The 26,045-nt window shown below is 38.8% G+C and overlaps 2 protein-coding genes and 1 long non-coding RNA gene across 4 annotated transcripts; 1 reads left to right on the plus strand and 2 right to left on the minus strand.

Annotated features, from left to right (window-relative positions):
• Window positions 1-2,443: 2,443 nt before the first annotated feature.
• On the plus strand, window positions 2,444-12,512 carry LOC114249715 (lysophosphatidylserine lipase ABHD12). Of its 2 annotated transcripts, none has more exons than XM_089738215.1 (10): window positions 2,444-2,532; window positions 3,898-4,016; window positions 4,556-4,669; window positions 5,077-5,217; window positions 6,447-6,539; window positions 8,193-8,330; window positions 8,850-8,998; window positions 10,796-10,963; window positions 11,443-11,570; window positions 12,294-12,512. In XM_089738215.1, exons 1-10 carry the CDS (start codon window positions 2,513-2,515, stop codon window positions 12,316-12,318), a joined length of 1,095 nt encoding a protein of 364 aa, XP_089594341.1. In that variant the 5' UTR covers window positions 2,444-2,512; the 3' UTR covers window positions 12,319-12,512. The 2 variants fall into 2 exon arrangements, with proteins under 2 accessions (XP_089594341.1, XP_028039179.2); XM_028183378.2 differs by having other exon boundaries at window positions 2,451-2,815.
• A 36-nt stretch (window positions 12,513-12,548) lies between these two features.
• On the minus strand, window positions 12,549-18,416 carry LOC149499928 (uncharacterized). Its single transcript, XR_016325350.1, has 4 exons — window positions 18,264-18,416; window positions 16,121-16,163; window positions 14,405-14,503; window positions 12,549-12,688 (listed from the first exon to the last, which is right to left on the minus strand). It is a non-coding gene; the product is annotated as an uncharacterized LOC149499928 (long non-coding RNA).
• A 6,509-nt stretch (window positions 18,417-24,925) lies between these two features.
• On the minus strand, window positions 24,926-25,762 carry LOC149499929 (uncharacterized). The gene has a single exon (XM_089738259.1). It carries the CDS (start codon window positions 25,760-25,762, stop codon window positions 24,926-24,928), a length of 837 nt encoding a protein of 278 aa, XP_089594385.1.
• Between the last annotated feature and the right edge of the window lie 283 nt (window positions 25,763-26,045).

Below are 26,045 nucleotides of genomic sequence, written 5' to 3' on the forward strand. Positions count from 1 at the left end.
TTTTATTTTAAAAAATAAAACAACGTCAAAATCATTGAAATTATTGTTATAGACCCGAGCGGGGCCGGAGCGGGCCATTAGTATACAATATTTGGACTGCTAATGTAGGTTTGCTAGTTTTTATTTAATTGTCACTATTAAATTAATTTAATACTATGCAATGAAGTGTTACCATAGACCTATATAGTAGGGACACGACATATTGTTCTATACGTACAATTGCTTATATAAATAGCAGCCATTTTGAAGGCACACACATAAACATATAACTATCTCGTTCTTACTCAGCACTTTAACTCGCAGGAAAACAATATAACAGTATTTCAGTGCGTACATAAAATGAAACATGTCTCCGTCTAATGAGGCCGAAAATCCGCCATGTTTAGCGCGCCAAATGTCATTGTCACGTCAGTTCGGCCGTCTGTTTTGGGTTGTACATTATTTATTGACTTTGATATCGATTTAATATGATTGCTTATATAAAATTTCTTATTTTATCATGCTTAAAACATACAAAGATAATAATTAAAACATATTTTATAGGATCTCAAGAAGGTCGATGCCCCAAAAATATTATCTATATATATTTAAATTCATTATGAAGCCCTCATCCGAAACATAGATTATACACTTAATAATATATTTGAATCCGAAATATCGGACACCATTTTTCGGTCGGAATCTATTCATCATGACACTAATCATAAATACCTCTTTAAAATATGTCATCAAAACATATTTAGACATTCTGTTTAGATATTTCGGGAAAAAGGCTACCGACAAAATCTCTTCGGAACTATTTAAATAAAATAGTTTTATTCCGCAGTGAGTAAAACACTATTGTAAATTCGTTAAATATTTATTAATTAAGTGATTTTAGAGAGGAAGTCACAAGGAATGACGTTTGTAATTTCATTAACGAATAAATGTTCTGTAGGTGTTTTTTTTTTATCAGGCGGTCCCTTGATAAGTTTAAAATTTGAATCACTCTCACTTGAGAGTGATTCAAATGGTGCGCTGCACCTTCCTTGAGGTGCACTGCGGAAGTCTGTTACGGACTTTAGAGTCAGCAAAACAATTAAAATAGATTGTAATAGTCTAAGAAAAACACGTAGTCAAAATACGATAACATTCAGCATGCTAGAAATGGGCGGATGGCACTGTACTATGCCATATCTTTATGTTTTGCGGCAAACGACAACTTTATAAAATCAGTGTAGCAAATTTTAAAAATCGTCATATCGTTTACTTGGAAAATTTGCAGCACGAACTCGTCTTAGATTTCACATAATATCTAAATCACATCATCTTTGCACATAACAATATTCTTCTTCTTCTCAGTCGTGTCACTCTTGACAGAGTGGTCGTGATCGTCATGTAGTGTTGGAAGGGGCAGACTTGATGCGTCTCACGATGTCAATATACTTAATTCCTATTAAAGTATAAATTCTACAAATACATTCATACTCAACAATATTTAAAATAAAATAAGCCAAGAACGTTTATCGATAAAACCTACTAACATTAAAATTCTGGGCAGCACTAAAACCGCCATGTTTTGTGGCCAGTTGACGTTACAGTGGCACGAATTTTTGTTGACGTTTCATTTCCATAGGTTTCCTACTTCAGTGAGTGTTACCTATTAAAGATGAGATTTTATATAACATTTAGCGACGTTACTATAAAAGTTTTTATCAATCTTCGTCCAAACGGCGATTTAGGTTTCTTGTTTATTGTTAGCGAGAAAAATAGTTTGGTTGTCTTCACTTGACAGTAAAAGCTGCGGATCTGATGCAGAAAATTATTTACTAAAAAATAACTAAAAACATTCAACAATACGAATAAAAATATATAATAAATAAGAAAGCAATTTTAATAAATTTAAATTTTTTTTTTTATTCTTCTTATTTTTGTACCGGAAATTGACTTCACAGATTAGTCTATTAATTACTACGATTGACTTCTATATGTCATTGTTGCCAGTGTCGAGTTTTTAAAAATCTTTATCTATTACCTACATGATATGGTGCGCAATGAGATGAAATAGAGTGTTAGTAAAATAGTGATCATTTACTGGGACTTTAGTAAACTTTTTAGAAAAACCCGAGAAGCCACGTGCAGCGACTTTGTTTCATTCACAGTTATGAGACATTGAAGCCCGAAAAAAACCTAAATTAGTAAAATAAAATAATTCACACAACTTCGCTCCCCTCTTTCCTGCAAAAAAGTCCATTAATATTTCATCTGTTCGAATATATTATTTAAACTATAATCTACATTGGTCAAGTTAGTTAAAATACTTCCATAATTTAAAGTACCAACTAAGTAAGTTAAAAATCCAAAATTCAAGTGTATTTACCTATGTCAATGACAACTGACAACAAACAACTTTATCAAGTTATTCAAGTCATTCAATAAAATCCATAGACTATGTATACAGTTATACGTTATACCATAGATTAAACACTTAATAATAAACACTCATTTTATCAAACCCAGTCATATCAAACAAATGTCGTCAAAAGTCCGAAGGTTCGGATTATTTTTTTGCGTAAATTCTTTAGTGTTTTTAATTTAATTCGTAAATGAATGTATATTGTTTAAATACCTGAAAAAATCATAAGTTAATAGTATGTTTAGTATTTATCCTGTATTAATGATGAATTTGTTGTCATAATAGATTTTCTGTGATTTTCGTTCCGCATGTTGTTAATTGTTTATTTTAAATTAATTAATAAACTTTGCACGAGTTTCGCTTATTAAACATGTTTGATTTGACCGGTATTTGTATTTTAGTGCCCCTTTATACGGCTGGGTAAGTTTTCGTTTCATTTTCATAAATAATTTTGCAATTAAAAATTACATAAAGTATTCTAAAAAGTGCGACAAAATTAGGAATAATAACGATGAATCATTAAAAGGTAATAAAAAAAGATTAAAACTAGTGAAAGTAAACGATTCGATGTACATAATGCGATCACACCTAATCTTATTAAATCGCTTTTATCTACATAATGAGATAATTCGGGAATTTTTTATGCACAGTATTAAGCTATTTAACGAAAAATAACACATTTCTTTGCTTAAAAAATAGGATTGCTAAATTGATTAACAAAAAAATTAATCAAACAGCCTTTCTCTTTTTCGTATCTCACAATACTTTCACTTTCGAAAAACCTCCATAGTACCTACATTTTAAATACGCAAAATATCGAATTGACTTTAATTTGTCTAGTATTTGTGAAATTCATAATCAGTACATAACTAAATGGGGCATTAGCAGGGATGGAATATGATTTACTTTATGTATTTTTTTTCATTTACTAACATTATTTGTAATACTAACACACTATAGGCCTGTGATATTTCGAAATAAAAGATTACTTAAATTAAATAAAAAATTATCATGATTACAAACTTTCTATGATTTGTGACCAAGATACAACCCAACTGATTAAACTGAGATAAACTGAGGATAAAACGTGCAATCATACTTCATCATAAACTACCAGAATGTATTGAATCAAAAGCTAATGGAGAAAAGCCTTCTTCAGACACAAATATGAAATACAGAGAGGGTAGTTGCTCTTTATATTTCTCATGTCTGCTAAATGTCCTATTTATATATAGATCACTTTATAAAAAGACTAAAGTGTGTATGTATCTTAGAGAAACCTAGAAAGAAAGACAGAGTAATGAGAACTTACTCAGTAGTGCAAAGAATAAAAATTTAAAAAAAATTTACACACATTTAGTGACCAGCTCGGCATTATATAAAGTGCAGCTTCAGTATTCAACCCATTATTAAGGATCCACTGAGTATCAGGAGGGAAACATGCTGAAGAGCAATAAAAAAAGTCAGTTTACAGATATTATAAATTAGTTTATTTTTTTCAGAATACTGCTGCTTGGTGCAACAATAACGTCCGGAGTGTTCGTTTTCCACGTAGCTGTTGTACCACTAATATTCAAATATTCAAAATCATTTAGGAGGAATCTAGTCTTTGCTAATTTCGGTGAGAATATCGCATAAAACATTTACTGTCTATTTTTTCATCTGCTGGACAAACTTTCTTTTTTGTTACCGTTTAATGTAATTGTTGAGAGTGCAGATCAATGTTCTTCTTGGGAATAGTCTCTTTTATACTTCAAAATGCCTGAAATGGGTCAAAAGATAAATGAATTTAAAACTTGAGTTATCACTGATTTATTGTTGAATTTAGATTATTAGGGCTCTAATTATTCTGATGAATGAAAATGTCGTTTTTAAGATTTTATGAATTCTAAACTACATCTTCATTTTATACAATGTCATATCACGGTAGACGAAGTTGTCATGCTTCGGTTGCCATGTGGGCTGCCAGCTCACAATATATCAATATATGCCAACTGAGGTAAAAAAAGATACCTAAAAAACCAGTTAAAAACATAAATTTTCTTGGTACATCTGTTTTGCCAAAGACCATTAAACCTTGAACACTCACACTCATTTGGTGTAAGATAAACTAGAATGACTTTAATCGGTATCCTTCATTGTGTGATTAATTGGTTTCAGTACAATGGCCTCTGAATGTGAACTTCGAAGAACCCTCGTCAAGTGGTATAGAGGGCGGCAGGAATCTGAGCGTGGAGTATCATTCAAAAGTTGACAATTGTCCAATCAAAATAGGTATACTTAACATACAATATAACTTTTAGTTCATTACGGATGAAATCTTCATTCGTGAAAGATGGGTGTGGAACTCAAGTCATCGTCATGGTTACTGCGTGATGATCACAGTTTTACTATTAATAATTATAAAATAATATTATTATTACATTATGACTATTTTTCTAAATAGAACATAATCTTAGGACGCTAAAATAAAAGCGGCTCTAAATAAAACAATAAAATGTTTATTTTTATATAAAAATGTACAATCTGTTTTCTTATGGTGGGGATCATGACCTCCTGAAAAGTTTTGCCACAATATAATGCAAAAATCATGAATTTCAGTTAGTCTGTGCCTACTGGTGACACAAAAGCAATGAATAAATGTCATTATAATTGGAACTTACACTATACAATATTTTTAGGTATATGGCATATCCTACCGAAAACAAGTTATGAAAGATTGAAAGGAAATTTCCAAGTCGATTCGGACAAGGAGGAATTAAATAGAATAATGGATCATGAATTGGCCACATCCAAGACTCCAATAATGCTTTATTGCCACGGTAAGGATTTCAATCTTGTGTGAGCATCAGTATCTACCTTTTTTTTTTATTGCCCTTATAGGCAGACGAGCGCACCTGATGGTGAGTGGTTACCGTCGCCCATGGACTTCAGCAATGACAGGGGCAGAGCCAAGCCGCTGCCTACCGATACCACCTTTCTATTTCTGCCGTGAAGCAGTAATTAATGTGTTCTAGTTTGAATGGTAGGGCAGCAGCATATACCATATAGATCAGAGCTTAACTTTATGTTTATAGATAAGTGAGTGTTGGAATTGAGAAAGTGTATTCTTTTATTGCTAAGGTGAGTATATGAGTTCACGACCCATTCAGTGTTAAGTGGTCATCGGAACCCAAAGTAAATGCCGGCACCGCCAAAAGTTTCAGTTTTCCAGTACATGGGCTGCCCCACCCTTCAAACCGAAAAACATTAATGCTTCACGGCAGAATTTGATATAATTTAAGGTTCTTGGTAGCAGAGTCCAATCTTTAAATTGCAGAGTGCAGGCAGTTACGAAATAATATACTAAACACACTTTTATAAATTAGAATTTTGGAACTACTTGGATGCTTTAGAATTTTTTATTGAACTCACAGTTTTGTTATTTTGTTTTACTTCACGAACCGACAGACATTTTTGACGTGACAACGTCTTATAATTCGATAGAGCCGGCTGCACGCACGAAAAAACATGACTCGTGCGGCGTTACCTCGCTCTGAGGCGTTCCATTTAAGGCTTGAAGTGCAAGCGAGAGCGTGCAACGAGCTACAAAGAGGCACAGTCGGCCTCCGCGTTCGGCAGCGTTCGACATCTGTCTCTCTCCTACTTGAGTGAGCGAGGCATCCGCGTGGACAGCTGCTATACAATAATACATTTACATATTTTCTCAAGTATGAAGTTCATTGAAAAGTGAATGCTGTGTCAATTGTTCATACAAAATATCTATCAAACAAATAAAATAAAAATTTTCTTTTGAAAAATGAAACCATTCCATCAGTATTTTCTTATGACGTTGTCACGTTCAACTATCGTCAGTAAACCGACTTTACAGACAACCGATTTTTTTTTACTTATTCAAGACACCTATTGTCACTGCTGTCTATGTATATGTTTTCTTTTTTGTTTTATAAGGAGTTTCTATATCTATCAACTCCAATAGAATTAGGCAGAGCGGTTGTACCTACCCGTGCTGACTCATAAGATTATAAAAAGTGCTTTTCATCTATTTCAGGAAATTCAAACTCGCGCGCCGCCTCTCATAGAATACAGCTGTATAAGTTCTTTCAGAAAATGGATTTCCACACCATCGCTTTTGATTACAGAGGTACCAACGCTAATGAGATCACACTATTCTGTAATTTGTCTGATATACAGGGTGTGCTCGAATAGTTACGGCGAAGTCCTTCTAAAGCTGTTTTTATGAGGCTACCTATACGCAGACAGCATTTTAGTAGTAGTATCTACTGTAGGCGCGCGAGGTCATGTCCATCCTGAGGAATGCGGTAGTGCTGTGACCTCATTAATTATGGTAATGTCGATAATAACTACCGATTTAGTCAACAGCTGTCAATTTGGTTTAATGTAACATAAGGTAATTTTGCAATTTATTCTATACTAATATTATAAAGAGGAAAGATTTGTTTGTTTGTTTGTTTCGAATAGGCTCCGAAACTACTGGACCGATTTGAAAAATTATTTTTCCATTAGAAGCCGACATTGTCCCTGATGAACATAGGCTACTTTTTTTATTTTATTTTTTATTTATTTTTTTGGTTTCATGTGTGTTTTAATGTTTCCGAAACGAAGCGAGGGCGGGTCCCTAGTATGAAATAAAATAAGTGTGATAAGTAATTACTTGTTTATTTCTAATAGAGAAAAATATTTTTTAAATTCCAATTCATTCGCTATCAATTAATGAAACGACAACCGACAGATCAGAGTCGGAATCAGTATGTATCTTTTTTAGTAGTTTTTTTTCTATCTGAACATGTTGGAAGCGGAATAGTCATGGTTAAACACAATAGTGTTAGCGTAAATTTTCGATAACACTCGACGTCAGACGAATGCGGGGAGGCGGGCGGGGGCGGGGCGAGCTGTCCCCCGCGCGGCGCCTCTGGCCCCGATGGACATGAACTCGCGCGCATACTGTAGGTAATAGATTAATTCGCGAAGCATTTGCTCTTGAGTTGTTAGGTCTCCTTTGGAGGCGCTCGGGTAGCTATTAGCAAATCCCACCCCTCCTGGCTGAGCCTTTGCTCGCCCGCCTGTCCTGGTGAAACTGGAAAGGCCTCCGGGCCACCAGTAATGCCTCTATCATTAAAAAAAAAGTCCTGCATAGTTCTGTCGCGAGACCGTTACGCGTTCCAGCTTGAAGGGTGGGGCGGGCGCTACAATCATGACCTGATGTCTCAAGTGCTGAGTGGCCCTTGTCTTTAAGCTCCAGCAGGTCGGGAGTACATAGGTTCTACAAAACCTATGCATAGAAAATAAACTCGTATCCTGAGTTAATTAGTTAGTCTTAGTTGTATCGCAATAATTATTCTCCTACCCTCAAAACCGGAACGAATAATTTCTTTGTGTTATTTTTTTTATTGCATAAATGGTGGATGAGCTCACAGCCGACCTGGTGTTAAGTGGTTACTGGAGCCCATAGACAATCTATAACGTAAACGTCGCCACCCACCTTGAGATATTAAGTTCTAAGGTCTCAAGTATAGTCACAACGGCTGCCCCGCCCTTCAAACAGAAACGCATTACTGCTTTACGACAGAAATATGCAGTGTGGTGGTACCTACCCGCGCGAACTCATAAGAGGTCCTACCACCAGTAAGCTTTCGCATAGGCCTCCCGCAAATCCTGCCTTATGTCCTTCTCTTCCAAGGTGGGTACCTTGAGACAAAGGTCCCAGTATAGTTACAACGTTAGACATAGAACCGCAACTGGTGCAAGGACATCTTCAAGTCCTTGATTTCTATAGGATATGGCGATTCCACGAACCTGTGTCCGACTGAGGAGGGCGTCGTGGAAGACGCACTGGTCGTCTACGACTGGCTTCTGGCCACCGCAGACAAGGGTGGGGAGACGCCGCCTGTATTCGTATGGGGACACTCTTTGGGTGAGTACTTGAGCTATGATGAGCTAATTCCCGGCCTGGTTCACAGTACTCCAACAGCTTAGAAAGTGCTCGTGAGTTTTTACCACCGCCACCGGAGTTTTTTTTTTATTGCTTATATGAGTGGACGAGCTCACAGCCCACCTGATGTTAAGTGATTACTGGAGCCCATAGACATCTACAACGTAAATGCGCCACCCACCTTGAGATATAAGTTCTAAGGTCTCGAGTATAGTTACAACGGCTGCCCTTCAAACCGAAACGCATTACTGGTTCACGGCAGAAATAGGCAGGTGGTACCTACCCGCGCGGACTCACAAGAGGTCCTTACCAGCAGTAAAAATTTTTTATCCATATAGGAGCCACTGCGTTCATCCACAGTGCGTTTCCAGAAATCTTTTTTGCCACGTACCATCCGGCTTTGGAATGAGCTCCCCTCCTGAGTTATCACTATCGAGAACATTAAAAAAAACTCACTGGAACTGTGAATGGACCAACCATGTAGTTCCTCAACTGTTTCAGGAACGGCGATATCGGCCCACCTCCTCGGCAACTTGGAGCAGCTCTCGCTTCGGGTCCTGGGCCGCACCCTGCCGCCACCCCGCGGGCTGGTGCTGGAGGCGCCCTTCAACAACTTAGCGGATGAAGTGGCGAAGCACCCACTGTCCAAGGTAGGAGCAACTTGAGAGGTCTCTGGGCGACATGAGCTCTGGGCAAAACTCACTTATCCCGATTCATGCGCGATGTCTTGAACCAACAGTGTCTGTTCCTTTGTATCTATTGCAAATTCTATTGCAAATAACATTTATTACTTTTACAGTGTGTTAGTTTAATACATAAATATAAAACAATTTGAAGTATAAACAGCATATTCGAAGTGGTCTCCATTGGCCGCAATACAGTCCTTTAAACGTTGAGGCCAGTTATCAATAGAAGCACGCACTCTTTCCATGGGAAAAAATTTTCACTGCCAATCGTACGGATTGTTTTAGGGACTCCAAATTATCATGGCGTAATATCGCAAAATATTGTACAATGTATTGGCGCCAAAATGAGAAAACTCAATGAGCAATCATATAAAAATGACAGATTCCAAATTCAAATGTAATATTTTGTTTATTTTTAATTGTAACAGTATTTATGGCCAGACTAAGTATAGTAAGTTGATTTTACCACAATGTTATCATACATTCACCTCTTCACCCACTTCACCTATCATCTCTTCATTTCATGAGAACAATTGCTATTTGATTCATTGATTCATCATCCGACCGATTTCGGTCATGGCGACCACTTTGACTCCTATGCGTCGATTTGGCGTTCGTGCGCTCGAAGATGGCTCATATAGCCTATCTTCGCGGCAAAACTCCTTAATAATCGGCACGAGTCTTGAGCTCTCGACAAAAGAGTGAGGGGCCGTCTACGCATCGTACACTTAGGGTCAAAATAAATGGTTCACTCATGTATTTAATATATATTTTTTGTAATTTAATTAACTTCGTTCAATTTGCGATTTAACTGAAAAAAATCTTAGTAAGTGACCACCATTTTACTCAGATTATATTTCATCCCATATCATCTCATCTCATTTCATTTAATTTCATCCCAGTTGATTAATGTCTTGAATTCTTCATTTCATTTCACTCCGTATTATCATTTTTCATAAAAATATCCCATATCGTCTTCTGGCATTAAAACTGTATAATCTCAAAACTAACTAATTTTACAGTCTTAAAGGCTTAACATGTAATGTCAATAATATTAATCATATTTGCAATATTTGCTACATTTCTTTTTTAATTTTTACCAGTTACATTATCTGTCTTTTAAAGTAAGATATAATTATGTTTTAATTTTGTTAATACAAGTCAAAACATAGGTAAAGCAAAAAAAATAATCTAAAACTAAACTACGCTCTTTTGACAGTATTTATGAGAAAAATACACTGGTGTTACCAAATTTTTACGCATATTAACTCAATTTCAAATATTTTTGGAAATTGTACACTTTTAATGCGAAAAGACGATATCATATCATCTCACCAAATTTCATTCCATGCCATGCCATGCCATGTTTCATATTAATCAGCTTCATTTCATAATATCATATTCCATAAAAAATATGTATATATATATCGACGCTTGAAAGGCAAACGTGACTAAGCGAAAATAAACTTTACAGTAGACTAGTTTAAAGTTGAAATACCTGAAAAAAAATTCTATTTTCATGAATCTAGCTGTAGGATTGAAATGATTTTAATAGACATAGAAATATATATTTTTTGCGCATCGAATATGGTTATTGCCTATCATTTATGTACAAAGAAGTTATTGTCGCTTAGCACGTTTGCCTTCCAAGCGTCGATATAATAATATATAAAAGATTAGGCTGTATGGTGTGACACCTTTGCCTTTCCATTTGGAAAAATAAAACTGCTACTGCTTGTTATACCCGTCGCTCGGCCGCAGCTGGTGACGTGGCTGCCGTACTACGAGGCTACCTTCGTGGAGCCCTTCAGGGTCCACCCCGAGCAGAGGTTCCAGTCTGAGAGGCACATGGGCGCGGCGCCGGGGCTGCCCGTGCTCATACTGCACGCCAGGGACGACGTCGTGGTGCCCTTTGCAGTCGGACTCCAGGTCAGACCCAAGACCAGACTGAGACCTCAATTACATTGGTAAAACTAAGTCCGCGCGGGTAGGTACAGCTACTTCTGACGTAAAAAAAAGGGTGGGGCAGCCGTTGTAACTATACTCAGACCTTAGAACTTATATCTCGAGGCGGCATTTACATTGTAGATGTCTATGGGTTCCAGTAACCACTTAACACCAAGTGGGCTGTGAGCTCGTCCACCCATCTAAGCAATAAAAAAAAATACGTGATGCGTTTCGGTTTGAAGTGTGTTATTAGCATTCATTTTTTAAGCAATATAAAATGACAAAATTATTATTTAATATAATTCATACTAAATATTATTAAATTATTAACCGTTAAATATTTATTATTAATTATTTAACGTTTAAAAAAAAAAGAAATAAATTTAATAAAAATAAAGTTCTTAAAAATAAAATTCTTACACGCGTACATAAGTACACGCACCCTTTTTTATATATTCCAGTTGTACAAATCGATACTAGCTTCGCGCTCGCAAGGTGGCGCCACCGTCGCGTTACACGCCTACGAGAAATCCGAGAACCTGGGACACAAGTGGATATGCGAGGCCAAAGACTTGACCCAAGTTATAGGGTAAGAATAGTCCTTTTTATTACAAGTAAACTTTAAGCTCGGGTAACAGTGAGTGCAAGCTCCACGATGCCCTCCACCAAGGATCGCAGATGGAGGACAATCGTACAAGAGAGACTGATGCAGTGGAGGAGTCACGACCCTCAGTAATGAGGAGAACGATCCATTTTTTACTGGTGGTAGGACCTCTTGTGAGTCCGCACGGGTAGGTACCACCGCCCTGCCTATTTCTGCCGTGAAGCAGTGATGCGTTTCGGTTTGAAGGGTGGGGCAGCCGTTGTAACTACCTATATAATTGAGACCTTAGAACTTATATCTCAAGGTGGGTGGCGCATTTACATTGTAGATGTCTATGGGCTGCAGTAACCACTTAACATCAGGTGGGCTGTGAGCTCGTCCACCAATCTAAGCAATAAAAAAAAATAAGGTGGAATATTGAGTGGCTGTCGAAGACGCAACTCCCGCTGGAGGTCTTGAGGTCAGCACGGGTAGGAACCACCGCCCTGCCTATTTCGGCGGCTAAGCGGTCGTGTGATTTGACAGCCAAAGCACAGTACACTTGAGACGATGAAACTTGGACCTTTTAAGCCTCAAAGTCAATTGATAGTACAGTTGTATTTCTATGAACGCCTTGCTTTATTCTAATTAAGTGAGTACGCATGCTTTAAAACTCTTTAATTAATATTTTAAAACTAATTATATAGTTGGATTTTTTTTTCATTGCAGAGATTTCGTTACGGCTCATCTATGAATATTTGAAATCGTTAATTAGCTTAATTTTTAGACCAATTTTTGTTATTTTTTTGTACTTTTTGTAATAATATTTGATGTAGTTAATACAAGTTTAATAACACGCTTGCAAGACGACAAACACATTCGGGACAAAGGGTTTATTTGTATTCTGCCTAATTTATGGAATTAAGTAAATTATTTGATTAAAAAAAAGTTGTTTTATTGCTAAAGTGTGTAGTAAAAAAACCCTTGAAGCACACAATAAGCTTTATTGAAAGTTCAACGAAGTTATTGTAAGTCCATTTCTCGGACGGCTGTAATTATTGTATCGAACAAAGGATTGATGACATCCTTTTCAATTCTTCGATTATCTGTGTTGTTATTGTGATCTGTGAAAATAGGTATACCATAAATATCAAGTTAAATTTCACGAGCTAAATATAAAGTTAAATTTGACAAACTAAATACTATAAAGTTAAATTTGACGAGCTAAATATAAAGTTACATTTGACAAATCTAACTAGTCAGGTCATAAGTATTGTCACACAGTAAAAACTTTTCTTTTAGAATGCTGGCCACGAAAAAGTTTATTGAATTCGAATTTCGATTTGTTCATGAAAATAAAAATGTATACTTTTAGAATTTTACTCATTTTTAAATATGGAGTGGACGCTTAAAGAAGACCGTGTTGCAGTTATTGCGTTGCATCGTTGCGGCTACGCGCCAATTCAAATTTTTAACATACTGAAAAATTTGAATATAGCCAAAAGATTTGCTTATCGTACCATCAAACGATACAATGAAGACTCTAGTGTAGATGACAGGTCAAGAAGTGGTCGCCCTCGGTCTGTTAGGACTCCAGCAGTGATAAAAGCTGTGAAGGCGCGAATTCAAAGAAATCCCAAACGTAAGCAGAAACTGTTGGCCCTTCAGATGGGGTTAAGCAGAACCACGGTGAAAAGGGTGTTAAATGAAGACTTAGGGCTTCGGGCATATCGAAGAAAAACAGGACATCGTTTGAATGCTCGTCTAATGGACCTGAGAGTGAAGAGATGCCGCGCTTTGTTGAAGCGGTACGCGGGAAAAAAATATCGGGAAATTCTTTTTTCGGATGAAAACATTTTTACCGTAGAAGAGAGCTACAACAAACAAAATGATAAGAAAAAGAGAAGTAGAAGAAGAAGCGAGCAACCGTATTCCGCGTGTCCAACTCCATCCTCGCTCATGGTATGGTTGGGAGTTTCTTATTGGGGCTTAACAGAAGTACATTTTTGTGAGAAAGGTGTAAAAACTAATGCAGTTGTGTATCAAAATACAGTCCTGACGAACCTTGTGGAACCTATTTCTCATACCATGTTCAATAACAGGCACTGGGTATTCCAACAAGATTCGGCGCCAGCTCATAGAGCGAAGAGCACACAAGACTGGCTGGCGGCGCGTGAAATCGACTTCATCCGACACGAAGACTGGCCCTCCTCCAGTCCAGATTTGAATCCGTTAGATTACAAGATATGGCAACACTTGGAGGAAAAGGCGTGCTCAAAGCCTCATCCCAATTTGGAGTCACTCAAGACATCCTTGATTAAGGTAGCCGCCGATATTGAAATGGACCTCGTTCGTGCTGCGATAGACGACTGGCCGCACTTTAGTGTCATAAGAATCTATGTTTTGTTAAGTTCATTTTGGTATATGAATGGTTACATAATGAATAAACTTGTTTCAATTATTTTACATTAAACATGTGACGGAATTTATGACCTGACTAGGTATATAAAAATGAATTGCTGTTCGTTAGTCTCGCTAAAACTCGAGAACGGCTGGACCGATTTGGCTAATTTTGGTCTTGAATTATTTGTGGAAATCCAGAGAAGGTTTAAAATGTAGATTAAAATGAAATTGCTCAGAATTAAATAAAAATAATCAATTTTGTTTTTCCTTTGATGTGTCCCCCGTCGGACGGATTCCTTTTGTTTGTTTTAAGTTTATTTTATACAAAAGCTTAGGTATTTTATTTATTGGTTGAGGCACTACGAAGTCTGCCGGGTCAGCTTGTGAAATATAAAGTTAAACTTGACGAGCTAAATAATATTACCAATATACCATACCAAAGTATTCCTTAGTTACATTCGCGAGTTTCACAATCATATTCAATATCGCGTCTCTCTTTTCTTCTCTATTCGTATCTTCTTCCTCCACTTCTACAGCTGAAACGGGGTTACGATTAAATTTGTTTTCGTGATTCGAAATGGGTTTGTATCGCCACCCTGTTTGAGTCGGTAATCATCATTAGCTCTAAAAGTGGGTGATTTTTGTTTTGTCTATCTATCGGCCAATAGCATCGAGATATTCTGGCTTCATCTTGACTGGTGGGCGAATTAAACGGGGCTTAGAGCGAATTTGTTGACACTGGCCCTAGCGAGAGACATCTTTCGCTGAATCTACCACCGGATCGGATTAACTCTGATATTGTTACGCCGGTAAGAGTAACGCCATCTATCGCCGAATAGTCGAACGAATATCGAAGGATCTAGTAGTACCCAGAATGATCGAGAATTACAACGCCATCTACTGACAGATAGCGAAAACTACTACTAGAGATGTGTAGAATATTTGCGATAATTCTAGGGATGAAGTATCACCTGAAGCGAAGCGGAACAAGCGAATTGAGAGTTTTAAAGTGTTTGTTGAGTGTTTTAAGTGTTGAATACAGTTTTTAAGTTGTACTTTGGTGACATTTTATTTATCCTGAACCCTCAGCGCGTAACAACATGATCAGGCGAAAAACACACGAGGATTTGCTAGATTGCACGTGAAACTCTTTAACGACTTCGACGAGAACGGTGACCGGTGCCTAAAAGCACGGAGAATAGATGCAAAGGATCCGTAAGGCTTATAGCCAGGTATCCTGGGTCGAGTGGAAGAGCCATTATTTGATTTGAAATTACACTTTAAGGCCATGCGTAGACGCAATCCACATTATGATTAATGTTTAAATTGAAACTTCGACCAAACTACGATGATGAATTAGCATCGCGTAATGAAAGTATTTTCTCAAATGGCTTAAATGGATGGACGAGCTCACAGCCCGCCTGGTGTTAAGTGGTTACTGGAGTCCATAGAGTCTACAATATAAATGCCGCCACCCACCATGAGATATGAGCTATAAGGTCTCAGAATAGCTACAACGGCTGCCCCGCCCTTCAAATCGAAACACATTAATGCTTCACGGCAGAAATAGGTAGGGTGGTGGTACCTACTCGTGCGGACTCACAAGAGGTTCTACCACCAGTAATTACGCAAATTATAATTTTGCGGGTTTGAATTATTACACGACGTTATTCCTTCACCGTGGAAGTCAATCGTGAACATTTGATAAGTACGTATTTCATTAGAAAAATTGGTACCCGCCTGCGGGATTCGAACACCGTTGCATCGCTACATACGAATGCACCGGACGTCTTATCCGTTAGGCCACGACGACTTGAGTAGAGTGATTTAATGAGTCTATAAACAATCAGATGCACAAACATCGGACGATTTCATTTAGGTACACCCAAGGTTAGTAGTGGTATTGGTGGAAAACGCTCGGGATACGCTCCAGTCAGACCTGACGCTCAGACGTGGATCATGAGACAATTCAATCGAGCCTCTAGTAATACAAGGAAAGGTATAAGGGTCCAGATATTAAGTGAGAAATTGCCGTCGTGTATGTAAGTACCAGATGCGCAGCTTGGAGAGAAAAGTAAAAGAAAAAACGGCCACAACCGAAAAGACAGATAATCTATTGTTAAAAGTTCATAAAAATATAGATTTTAACTCACATATTTCATTATCATCATCGCACGTTGTATACTGTGGCTCTGCCTGTAAACAAAACATTAGGTATATACTTTAAATGAGACACCATTATTGTACAATAATTTGTTTAAGTATGTCTTATCTCATGTTGGTCCGTGAGGTGGTTCATGCATGGAAGCAATTTAAAAAAAACGGGTTTTGTGAAAATTAACTCAAAAAAATTCATTGGCTTTCCGTGTAAATGCTTTTTACATATTAGAGTTCAGATCAGTTTTATTATTGAATGTTATACAGGGTGTAGCGCTTTTTATCATGAAATAGAAAAAAAACTTTTGATATTGTGCTAACGATTTATTCAAGATAAGCTTGCCTATATAAGAGTTCTGAAGTATAAAATTCCATTTGTCCACGTCAGAAGTCATAAATGCGGTGGACTGACCAAATTAAAAATGCAGTGGTAAGTCCCCAAAATGAATGCAGTAGAATGGCCTCGAGCAGGGAGAGATGGCGGGACATCGTGAGACACATCAACTCTACCCCCTCCAACACCACATGACAACGACCACTCTGTCTGTTTGAGCTCTTGTGAGTCCGCGCGGGTAGGTACCACCACCCTGCCTATTTCTGCCGTGAAGCAATAATGCGTTTCGGTTTGAAGGTTGGGGCAGCCGTTGTGGCTATACTGAGACCTTAGAACTTATATCTCAAGGTGGGTGGTGCATTTACGTTATAGATGTCTATGGGCTCCGGTAACCACTTAACATCAGGTAAGCCGTCAGCTCATCTTCCCATCAAAGCAATAAAAAAGAAAGTTTAAAAAAAGTAAAAAAACAAACCACCCCACTAAAAAATAGAAAATAAATCTTAATAAATTTGAATTAAAAATAGTGAAAGAAAAAATTATTTTATTGTAAAAAAGCGTGGGGTGCTTTTCAGGATATTATCAAAATAACCCTTCTACTCATATCTGTTCAGAAAATATTCATAACTATTGATATCATTCACCCCACGCTTTTTTTACAATAAAATCATTAATTTTTTCTTACACTATTTTTAATTCAAATTTATTAAGATTTATTTTCTATTTTTTAGAGGGATTTTCTATAAAAGCGTATTTTGTTAGTTTTTTTAAACTATTATTTATTTTTCATTTTTTAGTTGAATTTAAATTTTTTTTTCAGTTTTTTTTTTAAATATTGAATTGTCATCGGTCCTTAATAAGTATACCAAATTTCGAGTTAATCCGACGTTTTGAAGGGGTTCAAAGGTTCCGTTACAAACATACATACGTCTGAAGTTAATAAGAGTGTATTAAAAAAGAGTGACATGATTGAGAAGAAGAAGACGTCAATCTACCGATAAACGACACGCTCTCGCTGGAAGATCACAGATGATTTATACAGGGTGTTACTAGAGCGGAACCAGAATAAACTCTGACAGATACGGAAAACTATACTCATTTACTAAACTAAGGACAGATACATGTGACCTCAGTAAGCTCCAATGACGTGGAGGTTGTAGGCAGCGGTTTGGCTCTGCCCCTGGCATTGCTGAAGTCCATGGGCGACGGTAACCACTCACCGTCAGGTGGGCCGTATGCTCGTCTGCCTACAAGGGCAATAAAAAAAAAAAGGTTAGTTTCGCCGTCACGTTCCCATAATGCGGAGGATGCTACGGATTTCTGTATTACACTTCTCAGTGGGTCGGGATTGCGATCCGGTGGTAGATTCTGCGAAGCACTCTTACTAGGGCTAGTGTTAGCAAATTCTCTCAGGTCGAGCCCGTGAGCTCACCTACCCGTCCCGGCATAGCTGGAATAGCCTCTTAGCTCTTAGGCTACTAGCGACCAAGTAGGGGGAAAGAAGCACTATATCATCCCTTCGAATTCCAAAACAAAATTCTGTTCTGAATTCTCTGAAATTGTCAATGCCAAATTATTTCTCCTTCTACCTATTTTAAAGCTATTAAAATCATTTTTGCCTACCAATTGCTAGTTACTAGGGTTATGCTAGCTTTAGCGAACGCGTAGGCGACCTCACGGGACTCAACCTTGGAGACAGACAAAAGCAGCGCTCCGCTGAATCTACCGCCGGATCGGAATCGCGACCCACTGAGAAGATCTAGCCAGGAACTCAATGGACTATTAATATAAACCTCAATACTCACACTCCACAACTGCGCGATAAAAACGTATGCAATTAATAGTTTGAACATTATTTTTTTTCACCTGTTAACACACACGTCTGCTGTGACACAATACTGAAATTAATAAGTTATTAAATGAATCGTACTTACAGCTGGTTTTATATAGTCTTAATTGAGCATCGTAGGCTCTCACGTGTCGGGGGCGTGACCGAAATAACAGATGTAGATTAAAAAGTAAACAAAACAGCAACGCGTTTAAATACCAAACCGACTTAATTATAATAATTAGCATTATATTTTTCTATGTCCTCTCGATATCGGTCAGGATATTAGAGCGAAATTAGAAAAAATATTGTATCGTTATCAGTGCTTGATGCATTTATTACTGGTGGTAGGACGTTTTGTGAGTTCGCACGGGTAGGTACCAACACGTTGCCTATTTCTGACGTGAAGCAGTAATGGCGTTTCGGTTTGAAGGGCGCGGCAGCCGTTGTAACTATACTGAAACCTTTTCTTTTATTTTTTGCTTAGATGGGTAGACGATCACACAGCTCACTTGGTGTTAAGTAGTTACTGGAGCCCATAGACATCTGTAACGCGTAAATGCGCCACCCACCTTGAGAAATAAGTTTTAATGTCTCAGTATAGTTACAACAGCTATCCCACCCTTCAAACCGAAACGCATAACTGCTTCACGGCAGAAATAGACGGGGTGGTGATACCTACCCGTACGGACTCACAAGTGGTCCCACCACCAGTAAAAACCTTACAACTCATATCTCAAGGTGGGTGGTGGCGTTTGCTTTGAAGATATTTATGGGCTCCGGTAACCACTGAACATTAGGTGAGCCGTAAGCTCGTCCACGCATCAATGCTATAAAAAAAAAAAATTAAACAGTTGTTGTCGCTCCAGGCAAGGCTTTTGCCACAGCGCTATCAATGCAGGTGTCCAACGCTTTTTTATGTCCTGATTGTAAAGTCAGTGCAGCATTTCCTCGTCGTCATCGGATATGGCATGATTTGTAAGACTGGCCGGCTACATAACCTCAACCCTCCTCGGATTATATCTTCATCAGTATTACATCAACGTGCCATTGAGAGGATCTCCTTTTTTTCCTACCTGTGCTAATAGCCTTGAGAGGCTATATCAGCGTTACGTGTAGGTGAGCTCACGGGGCTCAAACCGGAGTGTTGCTTACACTGACCCTAGCAAGAGCAGTGGTTCGCAGAATCTACCACCGGATCGGAAACGCGACCCACTGAGAAGATCCGGCGAGAAACTCAGTGGGCTGTGTTTGTGGGTTAATTCACTCGTCGAGCCCTTCGTCACAAGCGACGGGTTCGACAAGGACGGTGACCGGTGCTTGTGGTACCTAAAAGCACCGTTAATGGATCGGGAGGATCCGCAATAAATGATCTCCTGCTATTCATTCTTCTGTTGTTCCTTTCGCTTCATCCGTGATGATGATGTGATGATTCTTATTTTGTTATCATGAACGTTTACACGAAAATTTTTGTTTATCACAAAATACCAAAAGCTTAAAGTGATATTATTTAGCAGTGTATGTTTTTTCATTAAAATTAGAGTCACAACGAATTCGATGACCGGTTCCGCTAGTATTCTTAGAACAATTTATTTTTGTTGTTTATTTCGACACTAAAATATCTATATACATACCTATGCTGTTTAAAGACTAAAAAAAATTACCTTAAACTAAAGCAAATCTTCCGATTGAAATGCATAATAACGGTGGTTTATAAACTGTTTACTATCTGTGAAAGTGTACAAATGCGGGAAAATAAAACAAAGCCGCTGGACGTAACTTATCGGGTTCCTACAAAAATTCTACTGAAAAAGTCTAAGTAAATGACCACCATTTTACTGATATTATATTTCATATCATCTCATCTCATTTCATTTCGTTCTATGCCGTTTCATATTAATCAACTTCATTTGATTTTACTTCATAATGATATTACAATTATTCATATAAAATAATAGGTAATAATTGTATATATATATAAAAGATTAGGCTGTATGGTATGATGTCTTTGCCTTTCCAGTTGGAAAAATAAAACTACTGTTACTGTCTACTGCTACTAGAGCAAAGCGAACTATTACATAATTAATTTCTTATGTTATTTTATCCTTTTAATACCAGTCAGGATATTAGAGCGAAGTTAAAAAACTAATGTAAATTATCATTGGTTTATTTTTTTTTGGGCCGGGGGCCGAACCTCCTACGAGGTCCCCGCGCCTAGGGGGCGCGCGGGGTATGTGGGACTCAACGATCAGCAGGTGTTGGGAGCAGACAAGAAATAAGCTGAGAAATAGACCGCGGCTTTCTTACTGGTATACCTACTATATGTTTTCATATTTAGACTTTATACTAGACGAGGAGGACAGGAAGGAATGGAGGAACATAGTCCTAACAAAAGTGCTCCGTAAAGGTCACGACCTTCAGCATTGAACAACACAACGCCCAGAGAAGGAGGACTACACGAGGATATCTACGATCCCATCCGTGCAGCCGAGGATAGACAGGCCTGGCGCAGGGTAATCCAAGAGCTAAAATTCCTTGGGCCTGCGGTCTGCTCCCAACACCTTGCAGATCGTTCAGTCCCACATAACCCGCGCCCCGCTAGACGCGGGGACCTCGTAAGAGGTTAGGCCCCCGGCCCCAAAAAAAAAAGGGTAATCGAAGAGAAAGTTGTTAAGGGAGACCACGGACCTCAGCATTGAGGATTATCGACGCAAGAGGAAGACTACACTAGACAAAATTCAATTATAAAAAACTTTCACACCTGATATTATTGTTACGCCCTGGGGCTCGGGACAAATAAAAATTTCACCGAAGTACAAATTAAAACTTTATTTAACACTAGCGACCCGCCCTCGCTTCGCTTCGGAAACATTAAAACACACATGAAAAAAAAAAATATATATATATTAAAAAAAGTAGCCTATGTTCATCAGGGACAATGTCGGCTTCTAATGGAAAAATAATTTTTCAAATCGGTCCAGTAGTTTCAGAGCCTATTCGAAACAAACAAACAAACAAATCTTTCCTCTTTATAATATTAGTATAGACTTAAAGAACACTTTACAATTCGCAATTCATTTCTTCCGCTGTTTCGCTTCGAGTAGAACCGATTACTAACTGCTTTCGTGTCGTCTCTGCAACGTTTACAAATAGTCGACACGACAAGTCTACATTTATCGAGAATGTTGGAAACCCAAAAAATTGGTATAAAACCTTTTTTATTGTTGAAATTGTGGTTTCTGACATTACATTTGAATTTTGAATTTTGGAATGTCTTCGTTTTGTAATTCTCTTTTATCCGTGCTATTTATTGTACGCGAATTATAAAATTTCTAAAATATATAAATTTTATACGTACGATCCTCGCGAGTTTATTTATCAAGTTCCTTGCCCATCCTATTCATACAGTTTTAGGTTATGGTTGTAGTATAAATGTGTGCGTGTTATTATTAAATGTATTTATTATATGTATATATTATATAAATGACAATATACATAGTAAGTGTGCTAGTGTGTGTCTGTGTGTGTTTGTGTGTGTAGGTGGATAGGTAGATGCCACATCACTCCCCCGCGGAGACCGTTACTACGGGCGGTAAAAGTCAGGGAAGTGTACTCTGCGACCTGATCTGGTACGCCTCTCTATGCTAATTTCCTTTTCAGGTTGGTGTTTTGGTGGTTGTTCATCAAGTAAGTAGGCTGGTTTCACTCGGTCTATCGTTACTTTGATGGATTTCCCTTTTATGAGCAGTGTCAATGTTTTATCATCTCTGTGCAGCACGGTGTGAGGTCCTGTGTATGCAGGTTGTAATGACCTGCGCTTTGCATCATCTCTCAAATAAACGTGGCTGCATGTCTTGAGATCTTTAAATATAAAGGTTGGTTTATGTCCGTGTCGTGATGCTGGTTGTGGTTTTAATTGCTGGGCGAATAAACGTAACCGAGCAATAAAGTCAGACACATCATTGGTTGGTGTCACACTAGGACTGTCAAAAAATTGTCCCGGTAGTCTCAACGTTTCGCCATAGACCAATTCTGCTGAGGAAGATTTCAGGTCTTCCTTGTAAGCGCACCGTATGCCAAGTAAAACTAACGGTAGTATCTCCGTCCAGTTCTCTTTGGCGTGGCATACAATAGCGGCTTTTAGATGGCGGTGAAATCTCTCCACTAATCCATTGCAGGAAGGATGGTACGCAGTAGTCCTTTTATGAAGAAAACCTGTCAGCTCCGAGAGATGTTTGAACAGTGATGATTCAAATTGAGTTCCTCGGTCTGTGACTATTTCTGTAGGACAGCCAAATCTTGACACCCAGCACGTTAGTAGAGCCTTGGCTACTGTTTCAGCTGTTATGTCGGTTATTGGTGCTACTTCAGGCCATCTTGTAAAGCGATCTACGACGGTCAGACAGTAGCGGTAACCTTGTGATATCGGTAGAGGACCAATCAGATCAATATGGATTTGTTGGAATCTGGCTTGAGGTAGCTGGTAAGTGCCTAGAGGTGCTGATACATGGCGTGTTACTTTGGCACGTTGACATGCATAGCACGATCGAGTCCAGTCTCTACAATCCTTGTTTATACCGGGCCATACGAAGCGCTGTGAGATTAGCTTGATTGTAGCATTGGCCCCGGGGTGACTGAGGCCATGGATATTATCAAAAACTTGACGTCTAAACTGTCTTGTTATGAACGGTCTAGTGTGTTCAGTGCTGATATCACAGTATACGCTGGTTGTTGTTGCAGGAATTTGGATTTTTGTAAGACGCAGCGACGATCCCTCTTTTAACAGATCTTGGAGCTCTGCATCAACGGCTTGATCTTTAGCTAGCTGTGCATAGTCCAGTGGTGCTATTACTTCTTCTATTCTAGATAGCGTGTCAGCAACTACGTTGTCCTTTCCCGAAATGTGACGGATATCAGTGGTGAACTGAGATATGAATTCCAGGTGACGATGTTGTCTGGGTGAGCCTTTTTCTTTACGTGCGTGGAATGCGAACGTTATAGGTTTGTGGTCCGTGTAAATTGTGAAATTTCGAGCTTCCAGCATGTGACGGAAATACCGGACTGATTCATATATCGCAAGCAACTCGCGATCGTAAGGTGAGTATTTGCACTGACTGGGACTTAGCTTGCGGGAAAAGAATGCCAATGGTTGCCATCCTCGATTCTTGTATTGTTGGAGTACAGCGCCGATGGCGTTCTCAGACGCATCTGTGACCAATGCCAGTGGTGCTTCGCAGTCTGGATGTGCCAATAATGTGGCACGGCACAGACTATCTTTACAGTCTCGAAATGCTTTTAGTTCCTGTTCGTTAAAGTTGACAGGATGTGAGCCCTTCACTGAGCCTGTAAGGAGGTTGTTCAATGCAGTTTGAGTTTGTGCAGCTGATGGTATAAATCTTCTGTAAAAATTAAGCATCCCTAGGAACCTTCTAAGCTGTTTTATGGTTTTCGGCTCAGGAAAGTTTTGGATGGCTTCTACTTTGGCTTCGAGAGGTGTTGTTCCTTCAGCCGAGATCGTGTATCCCAGAAACTGCACCTTTTCAACTCCGAAAACACACTTGGAACTATTTATGACCATGCCATAATTTTGAAGACGCTTGAATATTTCGCGTAGATGCGATTGGTGCTCATGCTCGTTATGCGAAAAAATTAAAAAATCGTCTAAGAAAGTGTAGCAAAAGTCAAGTCCTCTAGTTATTTCATCGACGAATCTTTGGAACGTTTGGCCAGCATTACGCAGACCAAACGTCATGAAGGGGAACTCGTACAGGCCAAAAGGTGTGGTAATAGCTGTCTTTGGTACGTCCTCTGGAACAACAGGAATTTGCTGGTAAGCCTTTTCTAGGTCTATTTTGGAGAATATGGTACAACCATTGATGCAGTGGGCGAAGTCTTGGATGTGGCGTATCGGATAGCAATCAAGTATTGTACGCGCGTTTAGCATGCGGTAATCGCCACATGGTCTCCATCCATTGTCCTTTTTTGGAGCAAGGTGTAACGGTGATGCCCATGGACTTTCTGACGGCCTAGCGATGCCATTTCGTATCATTGACTCGAACTCTTGTTTAGCGATTTTTAGCTTGTCAGGAGCCAGACGTCGAGGGTTGCAGGAAACTGGTGGTCCAGGTGTTGTCCGTATATGGTGCACGGTGTTATGATTAACTGTACGCGGAGCTCCAGAAGGTCGAGTTATATCTGGATATTCCTTTAAGATTTCGTGATAGTTCGTCTTCACCAATATCGTGCGAATCGAAGAAATGACGTCAGACCGGGCTGGTGTTGCAGATGTTTGTAATGTGGTTGTATTGTCCACAAGACGTTTGTGTCGGCAGTTAACAGATAAGTTGTAGAAACTTAGAAAGTCAACGCCTATTATGGCTTTGGAAACATCGGCTACTACAAATTTCCATGTATAGTTGCGGCGAAGTCCAAGGTCCAATTCCAAATGTTTATATCCGTAAGTATTGATTAGTGTCCCGTTTGCAGCGTAGAGTTGATAATTGGTTCTTTGTCTTCGTTCTTTAATTGCAGTCCGTGGAAAAACACAGAGGTCGCTTCCTGTATCTACGAGAAACTGTGTTTTGGTTTTTCGGTCCGTGATGAACAGGCGACCAGAACCAGGGCAATCGTGAGTCGCCATTACCGACTGCCCGGGGCGTTTCCCGAATAGAAATCGCAGGGTTTCACGCATTTCTTCGCTTTTGTGCCGAATTTTGCATGGTACCAACAGTTGGGATATTTCTTGTGAGAAGAATGTGATCTGCTAGTGCTACGGCTTCTTTTTTCTCTTCTATATGTGGGCCTTGATCGTATTGTGTCTCGAGTTGATAAAGCGTGGACTTGCTTGGTGAGTTGTGCTATCATTTTGGCCATTTGGTCGATAGTATTCTGTGTGGTAGCAGAAGTACTAGCGACTACAGGTGTTGCTGGTACTATATCATTCACCCTGTCTGCCACCTCGGCGAGTGTCTGAAGCGGAGTTAAAGGCTGAGCAGCCAGGACTGCCTGTATGCTGCTGGGCAAACGGCTGGTCCATATCGTCTTCAAAAAATCCTCTGGAATGTTCGGTCCTGCCAGGTGTTGCAGATGACGTAAAAACTGGGAAGGCTTACGATCACCGAGCTCTTCGTGCATGAGAAGCTGTTGCACTTCCTTTTCACGTGATGCGGATAGTCGCTTAGTTAATTCCGTTTTTAATTTCTCGTATTTGTTTGTTTCAGGTGGAGCGATAATTATGTCTTTTACCTCGGCAGCATAGATGTGGTCAAGTTGGGCGGTGACGTAATAAAATTTTGTTGCGTCACTTGTGATGTTCGCCAACGCGAACTGTCCTTCCACTTGTGCAAACCACAATGCCGGTTCCTGCGGCCAAAACGGTGGGATCCGTACTCCGACACGACATGATTCACCAGATGAGTCAATGGAAACGTGCGCTTGGTTTTTCGAATCACCGGCGATATTTTTTGTTGTATTCATTTTATTTTATGTTTAAAATGTTCTTGAACCGGGGTCACCACTTTAGGTTATGGTTGTAGTATAAATGTGTGCGTGTTATTATTAAATGTATTTATTATATGTATATATTATATAAATGACAATATACATAGTAAGTGTGCTAGTGTGTGTCTGTGTGTGTTTGTGTGTGTAGGTGGATAGGTAGATGCCACACAGTCCACTACCGAGAATATTCCCGGTAGGGCAGAGGGCTAGTCGTTTCGATGTGTGCTTGCGTTATTTGATAATAGATGGCGTTACTCTT

The sequence above is a fragment of the Bombyx mandarina genome, chromosome 24 (assembly GCF_030267445.1).
Source record: "Bombyx mandarina strain Sakado chromosome 24, ASM3026744v2".
Lineage (NCBI taxonomy): Eukaryota > Metazoa > Arthropoda > Insecta > Lepidoptera > Bombycidae > Bombyx > Bombyx mandarina.